The sequence below is a fragment of the Pelodiscus sinensis genome, chromosome 5 (assembly GCF_049634645.1).
Source record: "Pelodiscus sinensis isolate JC-2024 chromosome 5, ASM4963464v1, whole genome shotgun sequence".
NCBI lineage: Eukaryota > Metazoa > Chordata > Testudines > Trionychidae > Pelodiscus > Pelodiscus sinensis.
Genome location: NC_134715.1, coordinates 110,675,182 through 110,700,095, shown reverse-complemented (window position 1 = coordinate 110,700,095; position 24,914 = coordinate 110,675,182). Strand labels below are relative to the sequence as shown.

Sequence of the window (24,914 nt, the reverse complement as noted above, 5' to 3'; positions counted from 1 at the left end):
CCCACACCCACACTGGGCACTGCGGGCTCTCCCTGGGGGTTCCCTCCACACCCACACTGGGCACTGGGGGCTCTCCTTGGGGGTTCCTCCCACACCCACACTGGGCACTGCAGGCTCTCCCTGGGGGTTCCCTCCACACCCACACTGGGCACTGGGGGCTCTCCCTGGGGGTTCCCCCCACACTGGGCACTGGGGCTCTCCCTGGGGGTTCTCCCCACACTGGGCACTGGGGCTCTCCCTGGGGGTTCCCCCCACACTGGGCACTGGGGGCTCTCCTTGGGGGTTCCCTCCACACCCACACTGGGCACTGGGGCTCTCCCTGGGGGTTCCCCCCACACCCACACTGGGCACTGGGGGCTCTCCTTGGGGGTTCCCCCCACACCCACACTGGGCACTGGGGGCTCTCCTTGGGGGTTCCTCCCACACCCACACTGGGCACTGCGGGCTCTCCTTGGGGGTTCCTCCCACACCCACACTGGGCACTGGGGGCTCTCCTTGGGGGTTCCTCCCACACCCACACTGGGCACTGCAGGCTCTCCCTGGGGGTTCCCCCCACACCCACACTGGGCACTGGGGGCTCTCCCTGGGGGTTCCCCCCACACTGGGCACTGGGGCTCTCCCTGGGGGTTCTCCCCACACTGGGCACTGGGGGCTCTCCTTGGGGGTTCCCTCCACACCCACACTGGGCACTGGGGGCTCTCCTTGGGGGTTCCCTCCACACCCACACTGGGCACTGGGGCTCTCCCTGGGGGTTCCCCCCACACCCACACTGGGCACTGGGGGCTCTCCCTGGGGGTTCCCTCCACACCCACACTGGGCACTGGGGGCTCTCCTTGGGGGTTCCCTCCACACCCACACTGGGCACTGGGGCTCTCCCTGGGGGTTCCCCCCACACCCACACTGGGCACTGGGGGCTCTCCCTGGGGGTTCCCTCCACACCCACACTGGGCACTGGGGGTTCCCCCCACACCCACACTGGGCACTGCAGGCGCTCCCTGGGGGTTCCCCCCACACCCACACTGGGCACTGCAGGCGCTCCCTGGGGGTTCCCCCCACACCCACACTGGGCACTGGGGGCTCCCCTCACGCCCACACTGGGGCACTGCAGCGGGGTTTCCGCGGGGCGGGGGCCTGGGAACGTGCCAGTTGCACTTTGTGCCACCCCAGCGGCTCTGCGCTCCCTGGCGGCTCGGGGCGGCGCCGGGGCGGATAAGGCGGCGGAACCCTGCACGGCGGCCGGAGTTGTGCGGGGAGGACTGTGCGGGTGACCCACGCGGGGCCGGCGTGCGAGGCGGCAGCGGGGTCGCTATGGCCGCGGACATCACGCTGCTGTTCAAAGCCAGCGTGAAGACGGTGAAGACCCGGAACAAGGCGCTGGGGGTCCCGGTCGGCGAGAGCGGCCGGGATGAGCTGCTCAAACGGGGCAGCCAGCGGCCCAAGAGCGACTTCTCCTGCCGGGCCCGCGAGGTGGTGAGTGCGGGGGAGGGGGTGGCGTGGAGGTAATAGAGCAACTGCCCGTCTGCACAGCGAGCCCCATCTCAGCTACAGGTGCCCCGCAGCTCGGTGCCATGCAAAGCGATGGGGGGAGGGGGGAGGAGAGTCTCTTATCCCCCCCCCCCTCCGCCCCGTAGTCTTTTCCTTCGTGCACTTGGCAGCCCCCTCCCCTGCGTGTCGGTCTTTCCCCTTTACAGCCCCCGTGCATCCGCAGTGACCAGGCGGTGGCTCTGCGTGGCTGGTCGGGCTGCGGGGGGGGGGGGGGGGGGGCTTTTAAAAGTTCCCATTAAAACCAACGTGCTGGGCAAAAAAAAAAAAACCTCCCACAAACAACTGCCCGGTAGTCGTTCGTTTACTCTCGGTTGTTCGTGGGGGACTTTTACCCAGGAACAGGAGAGAAAGAACACAAAAACAAAATAATAGCCAGCAGTATGGTTTTCAAACTCAGCAATTGGTGGGGGACGCAGGAGAACCTAAAACTACTCTTGTCCTGACGCTTAAAAAAAAAACTGATCAGCTTTCAGGTTGACATATCCCTTTAAAACTAAGCCCTCCCCCAAGTGACTTGGCAGAGGTAAGGCATGTATATTGCTTATAATGACACGTAGCAGTCTCTGGTGATATTATATAGCCTCTATGCTGTATTCATTATTAGGGTTAATTCTGTTGCATGCGAGTACCAGAATTCCTCCTTTTTTGTAGCCCCTGCTCCTGCAAACATTTATGCTTGAACGTAAATTTACTCAGAAGAATAGTGACATAGTAGTTACTAGATCTATTCTTGTGACTACAGTTAAATATACTATGTGCACAATTAGGTTTTTAGAATTGGGGCCATATAACTGTTGAAGATGTATGTGTATGTTCTGTGTGCAGATAAATATTACATGCTGTACTAATACAGTGTCCTAACCATGTCATAAATTGTATTTACAATGAACTCTTGAGAGCTTTACCTGTCTTCTGTTCATTAATCTCTCTCCAGATTTTAGGCTATCATTCCAACCCATTGAACAGCTTTAATGAATTGCCACTTTTTAAAATCAACTACCAGAGATATTTTTATTGCTGGAGTTGCAGTTTTTAAAACAGTAGGCTAAATTAAATCATGATTCAAATTATGAAGCCAGTGGAGTTGTACCTCTATACACTAGAGCTAAAGTAACCTGATAGATATAAACAAAAATATATAGCCTGCAGCTATTGGAAACAAAAATATGTGTATTAGAGAATATATTAAGAAATATTGACACTTTTTCTGGAGGGTGTCAGCAGAATTGCACTTTTTGGCATAATGTCATGGGGATATTTTACTTTTGACAATATTGGTTATTTGCAGAAGAATGAATTTAGAGGTGGGAGCTAGGGATGTAATAGTGTAGTTGATTAATTAACTGATAAGCAAAAGGTTATAGGTTAATGCTATAGAAGACATGCATTTCCCTCTTTCTCTCTTCCTGCCAGTAAATTTCTGAGTCCTGGCTTGTGATGGGTCCAGGACATACCCCTACTGCGGCTCTGCATTTAATGTGTATTAGAAGCCAGCCAGGCAGGCAACCCAGTTCAGTTCTGGCTCATGCCAGGTTTGGGAGCTTAGACCCCCACTAGACAGGGGCTGCTGCCACCCTGCGCTGCTGCTTCTTTATCAGAGGCAGCAGCACGGAGCAACAGGCAGCTGGTCTGCGAGTGAAGCTTGTTTTTAAACTGACTTCCCTTGCGGACCAGTGTCTGCCTGGCACCCTTTGCTGCTACCTCTGATACAGTGGCTGCCAGGCCTGCCCCCAGGGACTGTAGAATAGTTGACTAACTGATAAGAATTCATGAGGTTACTCGACTACAGGGCATCCTTGCTATAAGTTGCCCCAGTATATGTTGCTTCTGAGCTGGCGTCATTGATGCTTGTGGGAACTGTTCCGTTTTAAGTCCTCCCATTCTCTGTTCTGCACTAATTGGTCTTTTTTTTTAATGACGGAAACGGATGTTAGTCACAGGAAGAAAATTCCTCGCTTTACATCCCTTTGCTATACGTCTACTTTTTTTTAAATGTATCTTGGATGTACAGTGCGGATGCCCTATATTCAGTTAACCAATATTTAACATGAGAGAGCCTCTGAAATAAATATTCTAATTAGAAGTAGTAATGATCCTTTTTATTCAGTTATTTATGCACTGAGACTTTGCAATCTAGCATAGGTGGTAACATTATTTAAATTAAAATCTGATTTAAAGACTATTATGTTAATTTAAAATAATTAATAAAGTTACAGTGGCAATTTGACTTTATCAGAACTGGAAGCTTGTCTCAGGAAATCTCTCATCTTGAATCACTTAAACCTGTAGTCATAAGCACAAGAAAACTTCATATTCCAGGCTTCTGGGCAATAGCATGAGTGCATTCTAGGCAAGTGGAACTGTCAGATATCCTGATAGAAATGTAGCCGTGTTAGTCTGGTGTAGCTGAAACAAAATACAGGTCTATGTAGCACTTTAAAGACTAACAAGATGGTTTATTAGATGATGAGCTTTCGTGGGCCAGACCCACTATTTGATCTGAGGAAGTGGGTCTGTCCCACAAAAGCTCATCATCTAATAAACCATCTTGTTAGTCTTTAAAGTGCTACATAGTCCTGTATTTTGTGTCAGATATCCTGTCTGCCAAACAAGTACAATGGGGTTGACTGGTAGTGGATGCCTAAAACCATGCACAACAATACTGAGATGCCTCTCAGTGACGGAGTTTTCATGCACTAAGGTGACATTCAGAGAGCAATAGAGCTGAGTTTTCAATTTGAGTAGAAGAAGGGATGAATTTAACTGATCTCAGCCACATAGCAATTTCTTCAGAAATGAGTTGAACCAAAGATAAGTGTTCTGCTAAGCATGCCTGACCCTGAGTTGCAGTTTCAACATGATGCCTGATCAGTTGTCTCTGGCGATTTCCCAGGAGAGATTGGATAGGTTCTTTTCAGGTACTTTAAGTGTTTCAAAGTGTTTTTGCCAGAATGGCAACCAGCAGTTTTATTTTCCAGCCAAACCAGAGTAGGGATGTTAAATGTCGGTTAATTGAATGGTCGAGTAATCTCATGAAATTTGATTGGTTAGTCGACTATTCTATAGTCCCTGGGGCGGGGCCAGCAGCCACTGTTTCAGAGGCAGTAGCGTGGGGTGCCAGGTGGGAGCTGGTCCACAAGAGGCGCCAGTTTGAAAACCAGCTCCCCTTGCAAACCAACTGCCTGTCGCCCTGTGCAGCTGCTTCTGAGAAAAAGGCAGCAGTGCGGGGTGGAAGCACTCCCTGTCTGGGGGAGGGGGTCTGAGCTCCTGAACCCGGCACAAGCCAGAACTGAGCTGAGTTGCCTGCTTGCCCAGCTTTTAATACATTTGAAATGCAGAGCTGCAGCAGAGGTAGGTCGCAAGCCAGGACTGAGAAATTCTCTGTCAGGGAGAGGAGGAAGAGGGAAATGCGTGTAATATATAGCATTAACCTACAAACTTATCTGTTAATCGGTTAACTGACTATACTATTACATCTGTAAATCAGAGTAGGATGTTAGTTTCCAAGGGCAGAGGGGCATAGGAGCTGGTGCTGGGGGGAGCCAGCTTAAAACCCGGTTCTCCCTAGCACTGACTCCGCAGCACCCACTCCCAGATGCTGTGCCTCTTCCTTTTAAATGTATTAAGAGCCTGCCAGCTTTTAATACATTTAAAAGGCTAGAGCGCAGTGGGGGGACCCAACGCGAGCCGAGAGAGCTGATTCCTGCCTCGCGCTGAGTTCCTCCTCTGTGCTCCAGCCTTTTAAATGTATTAAGAGCCAGCAGGCTTTTAATACATTTAAGAGGCTGGAGCACAGCATCTGGGAGTGGGTGCGAGCCAGGAATAAGCTGATTCCCGGCTCGTACCCAGTCCCTGTGACCCTTCTGCCTCCTCGGCCCCCCATGGAGACGATGCTGGGAGGAATCATCTTTTAAGCCGGCTCCCCCCAGTGCTAGCTCCTGCTCCTTCCTCCCAGTTGCCTCTGATAGAAGCATCTAGCAGGCCGGGGGAGTAACTAGTTGAGGGACTAAGTCGACTATCTGATAAGCTTTGATTTAAAAAAAAAAAAAAAGAGAGGCGACTAGTCATTAACATCCCAGCTCTTACTACTCTTAAAATGCAGAGCCACAGTGTGGGTGGTTCCCGGAGCCGGCACGTGACAGGACTGTGCAGTCCCAGCTTGCACCAACTCCAGGAGTTACGCTCACTGTGGCTTTGCAGAGTGGCTCCCCTTATCGACTACACGAATAGTCGATACAAATTGTATCAACTACACAATTAACTAAATAACTGCTCCTTAACATCATTACTCAAAATACAACTTGGAAAATTACTAACTGTGCACGTGTTTTATAATTATTTGTAAACATAAAAGTAGACTTTGAGAGAAAAAGGCATTTGAATTTTTGTGTTTAAAGAAAATAAAAACTTATTGGTATTTTGTTGTCAGAATGCTCTTTAATTGCCCCCTCTCACCGCAGTAGGTAGGCGCTCGCTCGCTCTCTCTCTCTCTCTCTCTCTCACACACACACACATGCACTCTTACTGAAATAATATGATATTGAAATATAAAGATGAAGAATGGCTAAATGGTAAAATTGAGAGCATTGTTAGATTTTTAATAATTTTATGGATAGTTAATGAGTTTAGACAAGGTAACATTTTGGTCAAGGCCTCACTCGTACGAGTGTGGTTTTGGTAGTTCTCCTTTTTTGTATAGAATTGCTCTTTTGATTAAAATGTTATTACTGCTAACAAGACAAAATAATATTGTTTGGAATAGTTTAGGTAACAAGTAGAGATTTTCAAAAGCTTCAGGGGGGTAATCAAGTTAGTCTGTAACTGGAAAAACTTAAACAATGAATAGTCTTGCAGCACCTTAGAAACTAACAAAACAAAGTACATGTTTTGTTAGTTTCCAAGATGCTGCAAGACTATTAGTTGTTCTTTAAATTTTTCAAGTAGGGATTTGTTAGTGTACACAATTAAACGGTTACACATGAGCTCATTGGTTAACTGTCATGGTTACATGGGCCTGACATTCTAGCCACCTTTTAATCCATTTTACAGTCCATTTATCTAATCCATACTCCCTTAATTTGCTGACCAGAGTATTGTGGGAGATCGTATCAAAAGCTTTGCTAAAGTCAAGGATATCACATCCACTGACTTCCCCATATCCACAGAGCCAGGTACCTCATCATAGAAGCTAATCAGATTGGTCTGGCATGACTTGCCCTTTGTGAATCCATCTATTCCTTCCCCCCTCCTGCATGTAATCCCCCTAGATTTGAACATCCCTAGTAACAAGCATATAAACCTCTAATTACAAGAAACTTCTTTACAAGGAACACTCAGGAACAAAAAAATGACAAACAGCAAAAGCTGTGTAAATTGAAGCATGGGCATGCATATTGTACAGGTTGCCTAAAACAAATGCTTAATGTTGATTGGAGAAAGGTGAACAAGGCTTAAATTGGAAAAATATTGGATCAGAAATTGAAGGAACAGGACTGAGAAATACAGGCCAGAGGTCGCCTAAATTGGTTGGGCTTGTGACTCTTGTGTTCTACTTTACACTTCTAACATTGGCTTCCCTGGATGTGGAAAAGTCTAAGATGTCTTATTGCCAATTCTGGGTTTTTTGGGATTGTGACCTAAGACTTTTGGAGTATTAAAAAGGCATAGGAAGTTGAAGAGAGCTCCTAGTTATGGTATTGAAGAAAATAACAAAGGTAAGAAAACACGTTCTCATTCCTTCTTTATGACTATGTTAAACAGTTTATTATCTCCCATAGAGGGGGCTATGATAGAAAAGTCTGAAGGGCAGCAGCTGATGATGTGGTAGAAAAGACTTTTAAGAGTAATGTGAACTGGAAATACAAAAACTCCCTTAAAAAGTGAGTTTGTATTGAAGAATTATATGTAATGAACTTGTCCCGTAAACACAAGTTAAAAGGAGTTAATCCTGCAAACCGTTAAAAGTAGAATTTAAAAAGTTGTGGGCAAGTGGCAGCCTCAGTATTTGTTCTTCATAAAAATCACTTACTGTATTATGAGAGTGAGAAACATAGACTGCGTGTCATAGGAAGACAAAATGTATCGTAATATGCCAAATAGAGAATTTAAAAATGTAAGGACACTGGCCCTGTTGTTGCACTCTCCCCAGTTGCCTTTTTGAGAAGAAGAGAATGATGAGCTTGATTTGTGTTCTCCCTCTTCTCATCCCAGAGAACTCTTCTGTTAAAATGCTGGCCACTGGTAATTTTCTTGGTTTATAGACCTCTCAAATTGTTTGTTAAAAAGTTTTGAGTTTAAATCATGGAAGGATAAATACGTTGTTGGACTCTTCTCACCATCCAGATCCATGAAAACATTTATGTTAAGTTTTGCGAGAAACAGAGAAAATGTTCAAGTAAAATTGCAGCTTGGGAATGTGAATAACTTAAATGTGTCCATCAGCTCACAGTCTGCAATATACAAAGGAAAAACTTCAAGAATGTCAATCCCCATTTAAAGGGGAATGCAAAATGAATGTGTTTTTTAATAGAATTCCACTAGAATCCATTGGCCTTAACAGTCAAAGTTAAATGTCTTCATTATTTTAAACATAGAAAAAAAGATAAGAGTTACTTATTTTACAAGTTAAAAAACTTTTCCATGTTATGCACACATGAAAAAATAGGGGTAGGAAAAGGCAAACCTAAAACTTATAAATACCTTTAGGTAAATTATTAAATATATTTTAAAAATTAGTCATTTATTTAGTAGTGTTTCTTCTGTTATTAGTCATTCAAAATAAACAGATTCCTGGATGAGCTCCATCTAAAGCAGGGCTACTCAACACGAGACCTGTAGGCCACATGCGGCCCGCAGCCCATTTGTTTGCGGCCCGCAATGTAGTTTGGGTTTACGTGGGGCTCAACGTTTGCTCTGCGGGTGGGAGCCAAAACAAAAAGTAGTCAATATAATGGTCTTCTGTTGATATGCGTTTTAGTAGTTAAATTCCTTGACTGTGATTGCTCATTGAAAGTTCTGTCGTATGGGTGGAAATCGGGTAAATATTGCATTTTATTAATATCAGCAGAACTGACTTACATGGGGCCTGTATGTTTCATAGCCTTGCCTTAATCTTTGTAATCATGCCCATCAGTGTGAAAGAAGCTATTTGCATGTATATGCAACCACACTTAAATTGCAGCCCTTGGCATGTGCTGTGTCATTGTAGCCCTGATCTAAAGTGCGGTAACTAAATCAATTTTTTGTTTTTGTTTTTTATAGAATCAACAGTTGATCTCTGGCAAACTGTGTCTCCCCCCTCTCCCCCTGTCCCCCCCCCCCCCCCGTGACTAAACCTAATAGTGTTTTCTATATTTCTGACTCATCTTGGTATGTTACATTTTTCATTGTATTTGCTTTGCAGAACTCTAGTTTTTGCTGCTTACCTTATTTTATATGTTGTATGTTCTGTATCATGTAACCATCTCTTTATAATTTTTCTTGCTTCTGCAACAGTTTTCAGCTCCTTCTGGATTCCCGAGTGTTTTCAGACCAGCTGAAAGAGAGAATTTGTCCAGCATGTCCTGAGTTGGCCTTGAGGCCTCCTCTCAGTGGGGCATGCATAATAGTGTTCCAAAGGAAGCCTCCCTGGGCTTTATCATGTCCCGAAAACATCTCCTCTCAAGCCAGAGGAGTAGTAGTTCTACTTTAAGGCCCTCCTGTAGAGTTGAGTCCATTGCCTTGTCTCTGAGAGTAAGTTCAGCCACCTTGAAGGAAAAACTGATTTCCATCACTTATACCTATGATATGATATCCTTTCAGTCATTACCTAAGCTTCATTACTATAGTTGAGGAGGGGGATGTAGATTGCACTGCAAACCAGTAACTTTGAGAACTCAGCTCTTGTTTCTCCACCATGTGTAAGGGGACTGTTAGCCCCTTACTAAAACTCAGTGGGAGTTTTTGGTTGGCCAGCTCCCAGTACCAAAAGGGGAAGAGTCCATGAGAAATCAGGGCCCTGAGACTGACAGTCCCCAGGGAAAATGGGAAGAGGCCAACACTCCAGGTCAGCCTGATTGACTGGTTGGGCAGGCCAATGAGGGAATTAGAAGGCCAGGTCCCGTCCTCTGTGTGAGCTGGGATTTTCTGGGTCTCTGAGTCAAAAGGGGAGAGAGCTAAGAAGAGCAGCAAGAGGTCCAAGCTGTGCTGAAGAGCAGACCTGCAGTGACAGAGCCAGAGGCCATACAGCCCACAGAGCACAGACCCTGTGCTAAGAAGTAGATCTGCAGTGACCAGACTCAAAGGGGTCAGAGAAACAACACAAGAAGCTGGAGGCTGACAAAGCAGCATAGTCTGGAGCTGGGACCAGCAAAGGGGGGGGGAAAAGAGGCTCTGGGCAGGAAGATGCCACCAGCCAAGAGGCCCTGCAGGCCAGACTTGGAGAGGGATTGTAACTCCAACTGGAAAAGGGGTCCTACCACCTAGAGCCTGAAGTTGTGTGGTCACTGCCAGATCAAGCAAGTCCAACCTGCAGCTCCCCGCAGCACAGCCAGGAACTGAGAGAGAGCCCTGGGACTTATAAGGAACAGACTGTGGACTGTCCTTACACTCTGCAAACTGCTGTTTGTGATGTCCCCGTGCTACAGAGTGGGACTGTGTGTTCTCTTTTAACCTTTCTCATTTTTTCCTTATTCTTTTCTTTTTAATCAGTTGCTGTTTAATAAATTGTATTTGCTTTGAACTGTGTAATGATCAGTGGGTCAAGAAAGCATCCAGTGTGAAGAGAACACCCCAGAGTGGGGACACCCTAACACTTGCCCTAAGTGACTACAAGGTCGGGGATTGAGCCCTAGAAAACCTGGGCTCAGAGTTTTTGTGATTTTTGAGGACTCTGCTACTCGGGAGAGTGGAAGGGGAGCCCTCAGACAGGGAGGTCTTTGGGTAAAAGAAGTGGGAGTGGGGACTCAGATCCTTTTGCTGGTTCATTTCACTGGGGTAGTATAGAAGACAAGAAAGTCCCCCACAATAGCGGGACCATTCCCCCGCTTACACATGGGTCAGAACAGTGCCTGCATCGCCGCTGTTGCATCAATCCACTGGTCAGGTTCTCACTTGTGCTTACTATCACTTGTGAACAAGACCCATAGGCACTCAAACTCTTCCACTAAGGACAGCTGCTCTGTCATTGCCTGGAGGAAAAAGTCCATTTTCTTTTGGGAGAGAACCATGACCTCTGATTTGAAAGTGCTGAATCGCATCCAGGTAACTTCAGATTTGGCAGTGAAACATTTGAGTGTGCATCTAAGATGAGAATCTGAACAAGCAAGGAGGATAATATTATATACAAACAACAGTGATACTGAGTCCCCATACCAGATGTGCTCCAGAGTTTGGCTGCATCTTGAAATCCTGTCCATGAAAATCACGAGCAGGAGCACAGACAAGATGCAACCTTGGCGGAGTCTAATGCTCATCTTGAATGAACTGGACTTAATGCCAAGAATACAGATGCAACTCACTTCATGAATAGCAGGACAAGATAGCAGGACAAACGTGGCATTGGCACCTCATAGTCTTGCACCACTTCCCACAAGACATCTCCAAGAATATGGTCATATATTTTCTCCAGATCTACAAAACAAAGATAGACCAGATTAGCAAACGCTCATGACCTCTCTAACATCTGCATGAGAGCAAAGAGCTGGTCTGTTTTTCCATGGCTGGTACTGAATCTGCATTGTTCTTCCTGAAGCCAAGGTTTAAATAATGGGTGTACCCTCCTCTTCAATACCCTGCCATAGTCTTAGCTGAAGAGGCTGAGCAGTGTGATTTTTTTTTTTTCTTCCCTCTTCCCTGCTCCTCCCTCCCCCCAAAGGTGGAATACACTCGCTGGTCTCCTTTCTTAAAGATGGGTACCAGTTTTCAGGTCCAAAGATATTGCCCCTGCCTTCCATGCAACATGTTAACCACAATACTTAGACATTGTTCACCGATTTCCAGATATCTGGACAAATCTCATACACCGCTGCTGCAAAGGCACATTATTATTGTAGCAACTTCAAAAACAGAAAGAGATCTGATTTCACTGTGGGTTTCTGGCACTGTCTCCTGAAAGGGGGGCATGTCCACCAGGTTGAGGAGTTCCTCAAAGTGCTCCTTCTATCTCTCCTCAGTCGAGGTCAGTGCTTCACCACCCTTGCTAAGAACAGCCAGGGCAACATCCCACAAACCCCTACTAAGACAATGAATGGTTTGCCAGAATACTTTTGAGTCCAGTCGGTAGTTTCTCCATGGTCCTTTCAGACTTCTCCGAAGCCCGTGCTTTCACCTCGACAATCACCACAGCTACAGCCCTCTTCACTAGGATGATGATGTGGTTCTATCCCAGAATGGCAGCAGGAGGGATGGACCACAATGGACTGGCTCTGAACAATGGAAACTAGCTTGAAATTTTTCTTTTGAGTTTTATGTTTATTTGTAACAAAAATGTGAACATAAATTATCACAAAATAAAAATATTTTTATATCACACATTTTCAGTTAGAGATTAAAAGACCTTTATTAGTTTATAAATTGTAAAGCTATTCATATTTTGTTATATATTGTAAACATGTTTGTCCTGTTGAACACAAAAATATATAATGTGACCTTAGCAGTCCCTATAGCACAGTTGTCAATCTGGAAGAGCACAAAATATAGAGAATCCCACTGTGATGAATAATGTAATCCTGCTGAGAGGAAAAGTTGTAAACAGTTCATCCTTTAGGTGAATCAGTTGTTATTCCTGTGGCATAACTTTCCAAGTGAGGGGGATAAAAAATGTAAAAGGTCCACATTAATCAGTTAACAATAATACGCTTTTTCTGTAAACATTGTATTAATATTTTGCAAAATGATTTCTAAAATATTTGTTAAATTATTAATTTACTGCAATTAAAATCATAAGACAAGATAGTGTAAACCTACAGTTAACTGAAGCAGGCACTAAATTGAAGAAGACATTAGCTTCAGTTTCTATGTTGGTTCAGCCTGACTATTCATAACCATTTATGTTGGAACTAGCTGCTACAGCAGAAGCGCTGGCACATGCTCTGGGTCAGTATAGGAATTCACTTGTTACTTGGAGCCCTAGTGTTCATGCATCTCAAATATTAGCTACTCTAGAACAAATATACTTAGTGTAAAGAACATAGAGTGGCTACATTTGGAGCTGTTAAGAATTTTGCTTATATTGCCTTTGATTATCAATATCCTTCACACTGTTGGGCAGTTCTTATTATTGGCTAAGTATTAAGGGAAACCCCCCAAAAGGGATTAATCTGTTACTTAATCACAATAATGATAAAGCTGGAAATCATACTATAGCTAAGGCACTAATGTACAATGCAATAGGTTCATAATAGTAGCCCAATGTATGAGAGTCTGTAACGCTGAAATGCTGGCTGTTCCCTCTGGGCAGCACTGTTGCTGAAATGCTGGCTGTTCCCTCTGGGTGGCCCGTGCTGCATGGGTAGTGTGGGGCCCACACGGCTGCTTGTGCCGCTTGCTCCCCCCTGACGGCCTGGCTGAGTGGCGCAGAAGTCAGCTGAGTGTCATGGCGGGAGGGGAAGGTGGGTGGGGTCTGGCTGTGTATGTGACCCTCCCCCCCCAGCAGACCAAGGGGACAGGAGCAAAGCCGCCCAGGCGGCGGGGGTCCCGGGCAAACGAGCAAAGCTTCTCCAGGGAGACAGGAGCAAAGCCACACGGGCGGCAGGGTCCCTCCGCCTGTGTGGTTTTGCTCAGGTCTCCCTGGTCTGCTGGGGGGGGAGGGGGCGCAGCTAGTGCGCCCCCCACCCCAGCAGACCAGGCTTTCGTTGTGGGACGCCTCGGGTAGAGCAGCTGGGGTGCTGTCGGGTTGGTCCTGTGGGAACCTACCGGGCAGCGCCCCAGCTGTTCTGTCCCAGGCTCCAGATTCAGCCGCTGTTGAAACTGATCAGGCTGATTCCAGGAAGCTGGGGGCAGAGCAACTCTGCCTAGGGCTTCCTGTAGTCAGCCTCTGATCAGTTTCAGCAGCGGCTGAATCTGGAGAAAGTTCCGACTGCCTGTAATCTCAAAGATTATCACAGCTAGAGTTCAGAGGATATCAGTGTTAACTCTTTACTAAAGACTTGCAAGTTTGTTTTTTCACTTTCCCTTCCAATAATTGAAAAGGATGTTTGAGATAATAGTACATGTTTGTTCACTTTGAAGACACTATTTTTAAATGATGTGTCAGTGTCTCCCAGATGCTAGTAAGACATGTGGATGTTGGCAGACACCCCTTCTGGACTGCTGCACGGAAGTGCAAGCCAAATGGATGGGGCAATGCCATGCCTTAAGGGCTATATAACCTATCTGCGATATAGATCATAATGAGACAAGAACTCAAGAAAGGCCTTCTTTCAACTGCTCGGTATGGCTGAGAACCTGGAATGAACATAAAATATGCCACCCATGTGGGTAATGCAAAATACTGTCTCGTCACACAACAGTTAAAATGCAGTTATGTAGGAAAAGTATGCCCAATTAGTTCAATTACTGTTCAGAATTCAAAAGTGTAATTGGTTTAGTCAAAAATCATACCTATACCCACCGTTGTTGAACCAGTAGTAAAAAAAATAAATAAATCAGCCAAGCTTTGGTCATCGGGCTTTGCAGTTTCTCCTAACTTTACAATACATATTGCTAAAGTAAATACAGCAAACAATCAAATTGAACAAGAATTGTAGCTAGTTAGCTGGGGAGATCAAGTAAATATAGTGGGGAAACATCCAACTGTGACATATAGTTTTAAGATACATTTTTATGGATATAAGTGTTTGTAGTTTTAGGAGGGCTTATAATGTGTTGTGAGATAAGGCTAATGCTAAAGGCTTGGCCAAAGAAACATGAAAGAAAACAAGGTTTGACCCATATCCCCATACTCCATTGTGTAAAATAAGAATCACTCTGGAAAATACTATATTTCCAAAGGTGACTGAGGGATGACTGTTGGGGAATGATAATTATTTCAGTCTTAAATTTAAGATACAGTCAAAATGCAAGACAGGGAAAATTACTACTAAGTGTTTTTTTTAATTGCTTTTTTTGGGGGGGGTAATGATTTGCATACATAAGGCTGGACTTTGAGTGAGAGAGGCCTTTGGAAACCTATGATTAAAGAAGTTAAATGATGACATTTTGGGTTTAGAGTGCTCTTTAACTCTCCCATTTGAGTGATAATACATGCATAATGAATTGAGATATTGAAATATAAAAATGATAAATTGCTAAATAGTAAGATTAAAAGTGTTTTGTTTTTAGTGAGACATGTATGATTCTCCCCTTTCCCCCCAATTGTATGTGTTCCCTAAACATATTTACTGATTCCCCCCCAATTGTGTGTGTTCCCTAAACATATTTACTATGTTTATTTTATAGACTTGACTGTAATGGTTACTTAGTAATTCCCAAAAGAGAGTATATGCCTGCAAATGTAGCATATAGCATTTTTGATATGGTCAATTATACTCGTCGGTAGAAATTAATTAATGTGCTCAATTTTTGACTACAAGTTATTTTCAGTCCACTTTTTAAACTGTGGTAATGAGTTCAGGGTCTAATAAATTGAGCTCATAGCTGAAGTCGTTAGGGGGGAAAAAACCAGATTTATTTCTCCCTCTCCTATTAAAAAGTTCATTATTTCATAACATAGTCCTTGAATATGAATGCTGTGTTTTGTACAGTACTTGCATACTTTTATTCTAAATTATGCATTTAAGTTGTGCTAAAAACATACTCTTTCCAGTACGAATGTCAGAATCTGCTTCATAACTGAGGTTGAAGGTTATGTATGATTTATTATCAGCTTGTTTGTTTTCTGTATTTTTACCTCCCACGCCCATCTCCTCTATTGCATTCCCTCCATCCTTCTCAGAGAAGAATTTTGTCCTAACGATTGAGGGAAGATATGAAGATCATATTGAAAGGAAGAAAAGGTAAAAGGAATAGGAGGAAATGATAGAGGAAAGATATTAAAATGATTTCAGAGTAGAATGAAAAGCTCTCATTCACACAGCTAATAGTCCCCATGTGTCTGTTTCTGGTTTCAGTGAAATTCCTTTAAGAAATAGTGTCAAGAACACTGTCCATGTATTTGGAGGATGTAGTTCTGAGCATCCTTATTTTGGAATCTTTTAAATGCCAGTTCAAATTCAGCAAGTTACTGTGATTTCCCCCCCCCCCCCCCCCGAGTTACTAAGCTATTTTACCACTGTGAGTAATCAACCATCCAGTGGCAGTGATGCATCCAAACTATTTCAAGTCTGCCATTCAGTGTACTGAGAGCATATATCCTCTGTATTCATCTCCATCTCCTATCTCAGAGTTCCAGGGTCAGCTTCTTTGGATGAGAGGGGTGAGAGGATTTGTTTTTCTCACTGGGTTTTAACTGTGGGTGGAACTACTGAGGCTCCTGTTGATAGAGTTAGAGCCACTGTAAAATCTACTCCGCTGCTGGTTAGCAGTTGAATTGGCTCCTCCTCTGAATTGCTGACTTTATCCCTTACCTGTGGTAAGATGTGAGTTCAGTGGAGACTCAATTACAGGCTTCTGGCACATGATGGATTGAAGAAGAAAAGAGTATTTGGCCTCCTGCTTTCCTCAGAAAGGAGAGGGGGAGGAACATCAGAGGGAGCAGAAAGGGAATGAACTTAAGTAGAGGGAGAGGGGGAGAGAGAGTGAGTGTGGCAGGGGAGGACTGGAGAGAAAGTGGCATACTGAGGGTATATCTACACTGTGGGATATCCCGGAAAAACTCCGCCGGGTCAAGGGAATTTTTTTTTTTTAAAGAAGTACAAATGTGCTCCTTCGGAAGCCCTGTTTTCCTCATTCCATGAGGAAGAAGGGTTCTTCCAAAAGAGGGGGATTTTCCAAAATTTGGCCCAGTGTAAATGAGCCAAATTTCGGAAAAGTTTCTTCTGAAAAAAACATCAGAAAGAGGTACACGAAAAACGGAGAACATTTTGAGTTGCTTTTTCCGAAATACAGCTGTAGTGTAGACTGAGCCTGAATGAGACCCAAGGAGCTGGAGAGAACAGAAGAGGGGGAGAGACCACTGAATACACAGAGCAGGGAGATGGACACAACAAATAGGACAAATGAGAGAGAGAAAAGGGCATGGAGAGTGATGGAATGGGTCTTGAAATAGGAGAGAAAAATAGAAAAAAGGAAGCAAAGAAAAACCTAGAGAATGTTTAGGTTAATGGATGTTGTTCCAGTTATGCCTTATTTTTTTATTATTATTATTATTCTGGTAGATATTAAGGGTTTTTTTCTAAATGTTGGGAGTAGGATGGCCTGACCATTTGGACCACTTTTATTATGTTAATAGTGCTGGCAGCTTTGGATTCTGCAGTTAAATAACTCACAAAAAAGACAAAAATGAAATGTATCAATGCAAAGAGAAAGCCAGCTTCATTCTTTAGAAAGTTATGATGTTGCTTGCTTTGAGAGAGGGCTGCTGATGAGGGGAGGGAGCAAAGAGGTAGCTGCTCTGGGTCCCAGTGATTTAAAATGACTTGGAGCTTTCACCTTCTGCCTCAACTGCAGCAGAAGTGGACCCCAGAGTCCTGGATTCTTTAAATTGCTGCCAGAGCTCTGGACAGCATGGGCTCAGCCTTGCCCCTTCCACACAATGTCTTGTCCCTTTCAGGGGCCTGGAGCTGTGTCCCTGCATCTAGTCCTGGACCCAGCAGTCCTGTCAGCAGATGTACTTTGAGAATATCTCCTCTCTCTTTCTCCTTCAGGAGAGACCTGAAAGATTTAAATGATATAGGGGAGCAGAGGTAGGCCTGTACTCTTATATATGCTTATGGTATATGTCTCATATTTTGTAGTTTTATATTGATCTAAAAATCATGACTAGACAGGGAAGGATACCCTATTTGCTTGGGCATTTGTAGAATGCTGTTTGCCGTAGTATCTGCTGACTATAGAGGCAAGCCAAAGTGCTTTCCTTTCTCTAACAATGTCAGATAGATCGTAGATGTTAGCAACTTTGTGCTGTGAAATTTTTACCAAATTATCAGTAATACGACTGTGGCACTATAGATAGAGACTTGAGTAGTGAATATAAATTAAACTGTCAGCAACAAAATGAGAGTTTTTTTGTTTAGCTCTCAACAACAGTACAAAGGTAGGTGAGTAGGAAGTATTTATGTGGTCATTCATAGCTGAAAAAGTAAAGACACCATATTATGTAAACAAATAGTAATAAATCTTTGCTGTCGTCATGTGTTTAGGTAACATTTATAGCATACTGTTGTATTTTTGGAATTGTTTTGGGATGTGCTTTTTATCACCAGGGTTAGCTGTTGGGGTAATATCTCAATGTCAAGCTGTTTCTTTGTATTTTTGCTACCTAGTGGATTAAATTTCTTTTGGTTTCAGCATTGATGAAGAGATATTGTATGTCTCTAAAATATTGTGTAATGTTGTTAGTCTTGGGAGCTCCATGCCAGTACACCTGTAAAATGTTTTTCAGGGTGGAGAATAAGTAGATCAAGGATTGGAATTATAATTTTAGCAGTTACAGCAATTGAAGGGAAAAATTGTGGGGTGGGGAAGTGAAAAATGTCTCTAATAACTAAAATATTACAGTTTAAAATAATTGCTTAGAATGATAAATTGTGGCTACTTTATTGAAAATGTAAGTTCCTGCTTTCAGGGCAGTGGTGGCAAATCTTCCTCTCTGCCAAAAATAACACATTTGTTATGTGCCAACCTTTGACGTGTGGGTTTGGCCCTTCTCATCCTTTCATTCTGACTAAGCTTCCATCTTTCCCTTTTTTGGGGGTCAGGGTATAGAATATATGATGTGCATTTGTTTGTAAGTTTCTGCGTTCTGTTTACACCAGGCCTGAACAACATGTGGCCCGCAGGGGCTCACTGTGTGGCCCATGTCAACTACAGGCGGTGCAGCCCCATCCGATCCGCTGGCTGGGCAGAGGAGCGGAGCGCTGCCGGGGAGGGGGAAGATGCAGCTCTGGCGCGATGAGGTGGGGTGCCAGCAGATGCCAGGACAAAAAGGCTCCAGCAACCCCGCAACCTGGAAGGCAGAAGCCATGTAGAGGAGGGGAAGGAGCTTGCGCTGAGGGAGCGGGGTAGGTCAGGAGAAAGGGGAAGGCACTAAGAGGCAGGGTACAGGAGAGACAAATGCCAGGGGGCCAAGTGGAGACATGCGTGGTTTTTTGTGTGTTTGTTTTTGCTCAACAAAAATGTTTAGCCCGCATGCTTGGTATTTTTTGGGAGAGCATCCCTACTTGCGGAACCCTTATAAGTGCCTAGATGTAGATGAATATGAAAAAAAACTTAACTTGTGCAGAGTTACAACTTGCCATGTTCCTCTGTCATGTATTTTCTTTTTTTGGTTGATTGTTTTTCTCCTTGGATCTTATGGGTGATTCTTGTAGCAGCTTGACTTGTGTCCACATTGTATGACTTGGTCCCAAGTCACAGTGGGAGTTGTATTCTGATCTGCCCTCCCAATGGGGGTCCTAGGACATAGATCATGAATGCTTGCTGACCCAAGTCATACTGAGTTGTGTGTGGACAGAAGGGAGGCTTAGGCTCAAGCCTGGGTCAGAGCCTGGTCTTAATGTGCAGTGTAGCCTTACCTCCCCAGAAGCTCTTGAGAAAAGGCATATCAGTTTATCAGACAGATTCACTGATGTTCAGAAGAAGGTCTTAAAGTTGCCTCCAAACTGAATTTCACTACCTTAAAAAAAAAAAAAAAAAAAGTCAAGGTTTTGGGAATTTTTTCATCCTGAATCGGGATGAAAAACCAGACCTCTGTCATTGTTTTGCAGACATGAAATTCTGCTATATTTACTTTTGGAAACACTGAAATGTTCACACTGTTGGAATGTTTTAGTGTTTCCAAAACAGAATATCCTCCCTTGGAATTCCTGGCTCTGGGGCAGCCTGTGAGCTATGCCTCTGCAGTAGCTCATCAACTGAGCTGCTGGAGAGCTCCAACTCCATATCATCCCACCAAATGGGCTGCTGCTGAAACAGAGATGGGTGGGTGAGTTAGTAAGAAACTTAAGTTTCTGTTTCTGTATTTGTAGAAACTGACATGTTCAATATTGAATTTTTTCCATGGGAAGAATTGGCATTTTCTGATGGAAAAACGTTCTGTTGGAAGATTTCCAATCCCCTCTCATAACAGCCTCAGAATTTCTGGTTGTTTTCAGATTGGCACTGTGCATGTAGACCTAAGATTTTTTTTTTAAGTAATTGGATTTTGTGTTTATTTGCATACCTTCAATAGTTTGGAAGTTTCTGTAAAGTCTTAACTTGGAATTTATAAGCTTTCTAGTATTTCTGTCATTTGAGGAAACTCTAGCTTTCTTATACAAGTTGTTTTTTTTTTTAACTGAAGTGAATGATACATTCTTTGAAATTTAACTCCAGATTAATTCCGGGAAATTCTTTGATTTCATTTGATTAGGGGAAGAGGTGATAGCAATGCAGGTGGGAGTTGAATAGGTATCTTACAAAACTCTTTGAACTGGAGTAATATATTATGCAAAGATAGATAAACCTAGCTTACTTTGATTGTACTGAGGTAGCAAATTGCCATGTGAAATAAAAACATGTGATGGCAATGATAACCATTTAAAGATTAGTGGGGAAACATATTTATTGAAAATAAAATCCAGGTCTAAATGCCCTAATGCTGACTTTTGGAAATATAACCATGTTGTGGTATTTGGAATACCCATGTCCTGTACAGTAGATATTGTTTAAAATTGCTTGGGAATTGGAGCTTGCAATTGCGAGTTTGGAATGTCCTGCGGATAATTAAGTTGTGGTCAGGCTTTAGAAAAATAAAAAGTTCTCGAACTATGATTTTATAAACATGCTACAATAACATTTCTTTATATTTAACAGTTTCTCGTAGAAAGTTGATACTCTCACAAGGCATTGATTAAAGGTAAAACATCAAGAAAGAAAAAATATTAAATTAAAACTTCACTTAAGATGTTGACAGTTGGCTTGTAATATTAAACAGATGTGCATGTTCTTGGGATATTCTTTCAGAGCTTGGTTACAAAGGTTTTTTTCTTTTAAATGACAGTTACAAATTTTTTATTATTTTTAATTTCTTTTTTCTTCAGCCTCTATTCTATATTACATTCTAGATAGAGCCACCTGGATAATATATGTAGTATAATTTCTGTTACATTATTTGGTGGGGAAGAGTTTAATCATTTAGATTTATATTGGAGTACAGATTTCATTATCTAGTGGATTTATTGAAAGTGTTCAAAGTTGTTGGTTTTTTTTTGTTTGTTTTTGGGTTTTTTAGGCCAAATTTTACTGGGAGATGTCAATAAAAGCAGTATTTGCACTTCATTCGGAACTTTGTAAAAGTAGAACTTGGCCTATTTAAGCTGTACTCATTGAAGAAATTACACAATATGTATTACACACATAATTTGATACAGCAGCAATACTACATTTTTAAACATTAAGATTTAATTTTAATGAAATAAGCAGAGAAATATTGAGTAGAAATAAGGAGATGATGTTGTCACTAAGTATGGCGTTAATGTGATAGTGGAATTCTGTGTCTAGTTCTTGTGTCCAGACTTTTAAAAGGATGTTGAAAAATTGGAAGAGGTTCAGAAAAGATCTACAAGAATCATCTAAGATATGCCTTGTAGTGAAATATTAAATAAGTCAACCTATTAGTTTGTCCAAGAATTGGTAAGGCTGTGACTCTATTGTGGAGTAGAAGCAACTACATGGGAATATTTCTGATAGTAGAGGGCTTTTGCACTTCTCAAAAGCATAACAAAATCCAGCACCTGGAAACTGAAGTCAGACAAATTACAACTAGAAATAAAGTGCATATGTTTAACAATGAAAGTAATTTACCTTCATTGTCAAGATTGGCTATCTTTCTAAAAAGTGTGCTCTGTTACAGTCAGAAGGCATGAGCCTGAAGCAGGAGTTATTTTGTGAGATACTTTGGCCTGTGTTATTCCGGAAGTCAAACTACATCTATATTGCCAGGGCTTGACAAACTGCTGTTTCTACTTGCCCGTGGTGAGTAGATTTCAGCCGGTTACTCCGTGCGCCCCATTCACCGGCGCTGCACGCATGCACAGTGCCGGTCTGCCGTATGCGCGGTGCGGGGCTGGCGAGTAGCTCTCACCGCAGTTTGAAGAGCCCTGTATATTGCTATGGTATTTATATGCCCCCTTCATTATTATTCAGAATGCCCCTCAATCTTAAATGTAGTTATTTTTGTAAAATCCACATAAGAAGTACTATTCTTCCCACTTTCCCGATGCATAACTGAGGCACGGAGAGATTAAATTACTTGCCCCTGGTCTCAAATGGACTCTATGGCAGAGCAAAAGATTAAATCAAAGTCTCTGCAGATCCAGGCAAGTAAAAGAACTATTGAACCATCCTTCCTCTCATCACAAGCCTACGGTTCTGTTCAGATCAGAGAAGTTATGATTCTTTGAATGCTTAGTCTTCATTTTAATAATAGAACTAGGCAAAGATGCATTCATTTAAAGCATATTTAATGTAGCATATCTGTCTTGAATTTAGTCTTGTATTTAGTTTAAAAATTGGCTGTAGAAATTACCATTGTGAATTAAGCAAACTTTATTTTCTGTAATGGTTTGGTGTGGTAGTTTCTTCCTGCACAATTATCAGTGGAGATACTCAAATCCAAAGAGTATTTAATCATTTTACTTGAGTTGGGAAGCAGGGGGAGGATGTTTAAACAATTATATCCTTTGAACTGCTTTGGTCTTTATACCATCTCGGTTTCATACATATATCAGGTATCTCTTTTTGTGTATGCTATTTCTCGTTTCTCTGCAAAGCTCATGATATTCAGTTTCTGGAGTAAAATAAGTGTTATTGGTTCATCATTAAAATATAAATTTTGTTTTACTCAAAGATATTCTTTCAGTTTCCTAACTTTAAATTCTCACCTTGCTTAGAAACCCATTATGTAATATTACAGATAGGAAACACTTATGAAAACTCAGATGCTGCATCTGTATTTTGATTACAGAATCAAAAATGTGAAGGATCAAGGCAACAGTTATCTAAGAATCAAACAGTTTGAATAAAATCTGACCTCACATATCATTTTGTTTCATTTTTGCCATTCTTATGCAGCGTGACATGTGAAGTGCACTGTATTGTGGTCTTTGTAGCATTGTTTGAAAATTTATTGTCCCTGTCCTAGAAAATTACAGTAATGTCAGATGCGGTCTGAGAGTTCATACCATCCATTTTGAATGATACTAAGCATAATTTTCTTGTCGGAAAAATAAAACGTAGCTTTTTTTAATTTTAATGAAAAGTTTTTTTCGATGGGTGATGGGCTGAATAGAAGAAGCCTTTTCCTTTTTAACAATGTTATCCTGTGTAGATAGTGATAAGAACATTATTCCAGTTGTCATGAAATGTAGTCAAAAGCACCCAGTAGAGATCTAGAAAATAATATGATTACAAATATTCATTGTCCAAGTCTTCTCTGAAATGCATGTTAATAGTTTCCATTAACACCAATAGGAATCATTCATGCACATCTGAGGGCAGAATTTGGCTTTGAGTATGGGTGGATGTGTTGTTAGTGCTTTTAAATAAATTATGACTACCAAAAAAGAGCAAAAGAAATATTTTAAGATTCTTCATATTCTTTTGTTTTGTTGCTTTCTGTTTATTTCTGTTACTAGTATTGGGGCATTTCTGTGGACAGAACACTTTTAAATTTCTAAAATGTAAGAACAGCTACTTTATCCATAATGTGCAGAACCATTGAATGATTTCAGTGGGACTTTATCATTGTATGTTACCACAATCCAAGCATTAGGACACTGGTATATTTTTGTCATGCAACTTACATATTTTGAAGGATCTTTTCACTTAGAAGTAGCTACTGCAAAACCTTAAGTTCAATAAAACCATGATTTGGCCCTTATTTTCAAATGATTCTTCTCAGTAACATGACTAAAATATTAAATATTTGAAGTCACCTAGAAGAAATCCTGTACTTTTCAGCCTCTCTCAGCATCCTGCACAGAGACAGAAGAGGGTTTACATTAACATTTTTCACATTATCCTTATTAGTAGTGTTTAGAGCCTAAGTCTTTGATGAAATACCCTCAAAGGACTGGTCTACAAAAATTAATCCGGAATAAAGCAACGTGTACAGTCAGTGGATTAACTATGCCTGTTTAAATCTACTTTATTCCAGATGAAAGTGCCTTATTCCAAAGGATTAAGATATTTTGTAGAAAGGCACTTCTATTCCAGAATAAGACCATCCACAAATGGAGTAAATTAGAGAGTTATTCTGGAAAAAATATTCCTATGTAGACAATCTTGTCTGATCCTGTAAATGCAACTGCTTGAATATAAGGGTCTGCATGGCCAGGTCTCGTCACAGGATAAGAAACGACACATACTTTTGCTCAAATACAACTCATTTTTATTCTCATTGAAAGTTTATTCTATAGAGCAAAAAAGCTAAAGTGCAATTTCTGAAGTTATTAATAGTAAAATATAAAATCTGTCCCATTTTATTTAAATCTTTCCCTTTATGTGTTGAGCTGTAGTCTTTGCTGGTACATAGCATTCTGATTGGTTATTGTTAAATTATTATTTATTGTTTTTACTATGGTAATGGCTAGGGTCCCAACCGAAATTAGAGCTGCACTGTGCTGGGAAACTAATAGATAGTCTCGTTTGTGAACGGCTTACAGTCTAAATAGACAAGACAGTTTGTTAGGGTATGTCTACACTGCAATACTATTTTGAAATAAATAGTACTATTCCAAAATAACTTGCGTCTACCCAGCAGATAGTTATTTCAAAATACTGTCAAGCTGGAGGACTTCTTACTCCGATTCCTGTAACCCTCATTGTACAAGGAATAAGGGAAGTCAGAGGAAGAGTGCTTTATTTTGAAATAAGTGCTGTGTAGACACTCCCTGTTTCGAAATAAGTTATTTCAAAATAAGATAAGCAATTGAGATAGCTCAATTTGTATAGCTTATTTCAAGTTAAGCCTTGCAATGTTGACGCACCCTTAGAGAGCTAAAGGGAAAGATGTAAGATGAAAATCTGGCCCTGTTGAAGTCAGTGTCAGAGCTACCATTGATTTCAGGGAGGACAAGATTTCACTCATGAAATAGAAACAAATTGAATAGTCAGCAGCAGCAGATGGTACGTCATGTTGCACAATTTTATTGTTGCTGAGGGGAATGGGGTGATACACTGGAAGGGAAAACTCACTGTTAAAGTGTTTAAGGCCCATTTCTGTAATATGCTTAAGCACATAACTATGTTTA

General features: G+C 42.2%; 1 protein-coding gene across 4 annotated transcripts in view; it reads left to right on the top strand.

The window, feature by feature from the left end:
• The first annotated feature begins 1,180 nt into the window (after positions 1–1,180).
• STX18 (syntaxin 18) overlaps positions 1,181–24,914 on the top strand; it is a 122,265-nt gene continuing 98,531 nt past the window's right edge. For 2 of the 4 annotated variants that reach the window (XM_075930746.1, XM_006128191.4), the window contains exon 1: positions 1,182–1,470. In XM_075930746.1, the coding sequence (XP_075786861.1) occupies positions 1,309–1,470 (162 nt within the window). In that variant the 5' untranslated portion in view covers positions 1,182–1,308. Of the gene's footprint in view, positions 1,471–24,914 lie in introns of all 4 variants that reach the window. The other 2 variants (XM_075930747.1, XM_006128192.4) reach the window with 2 other exon arrangements.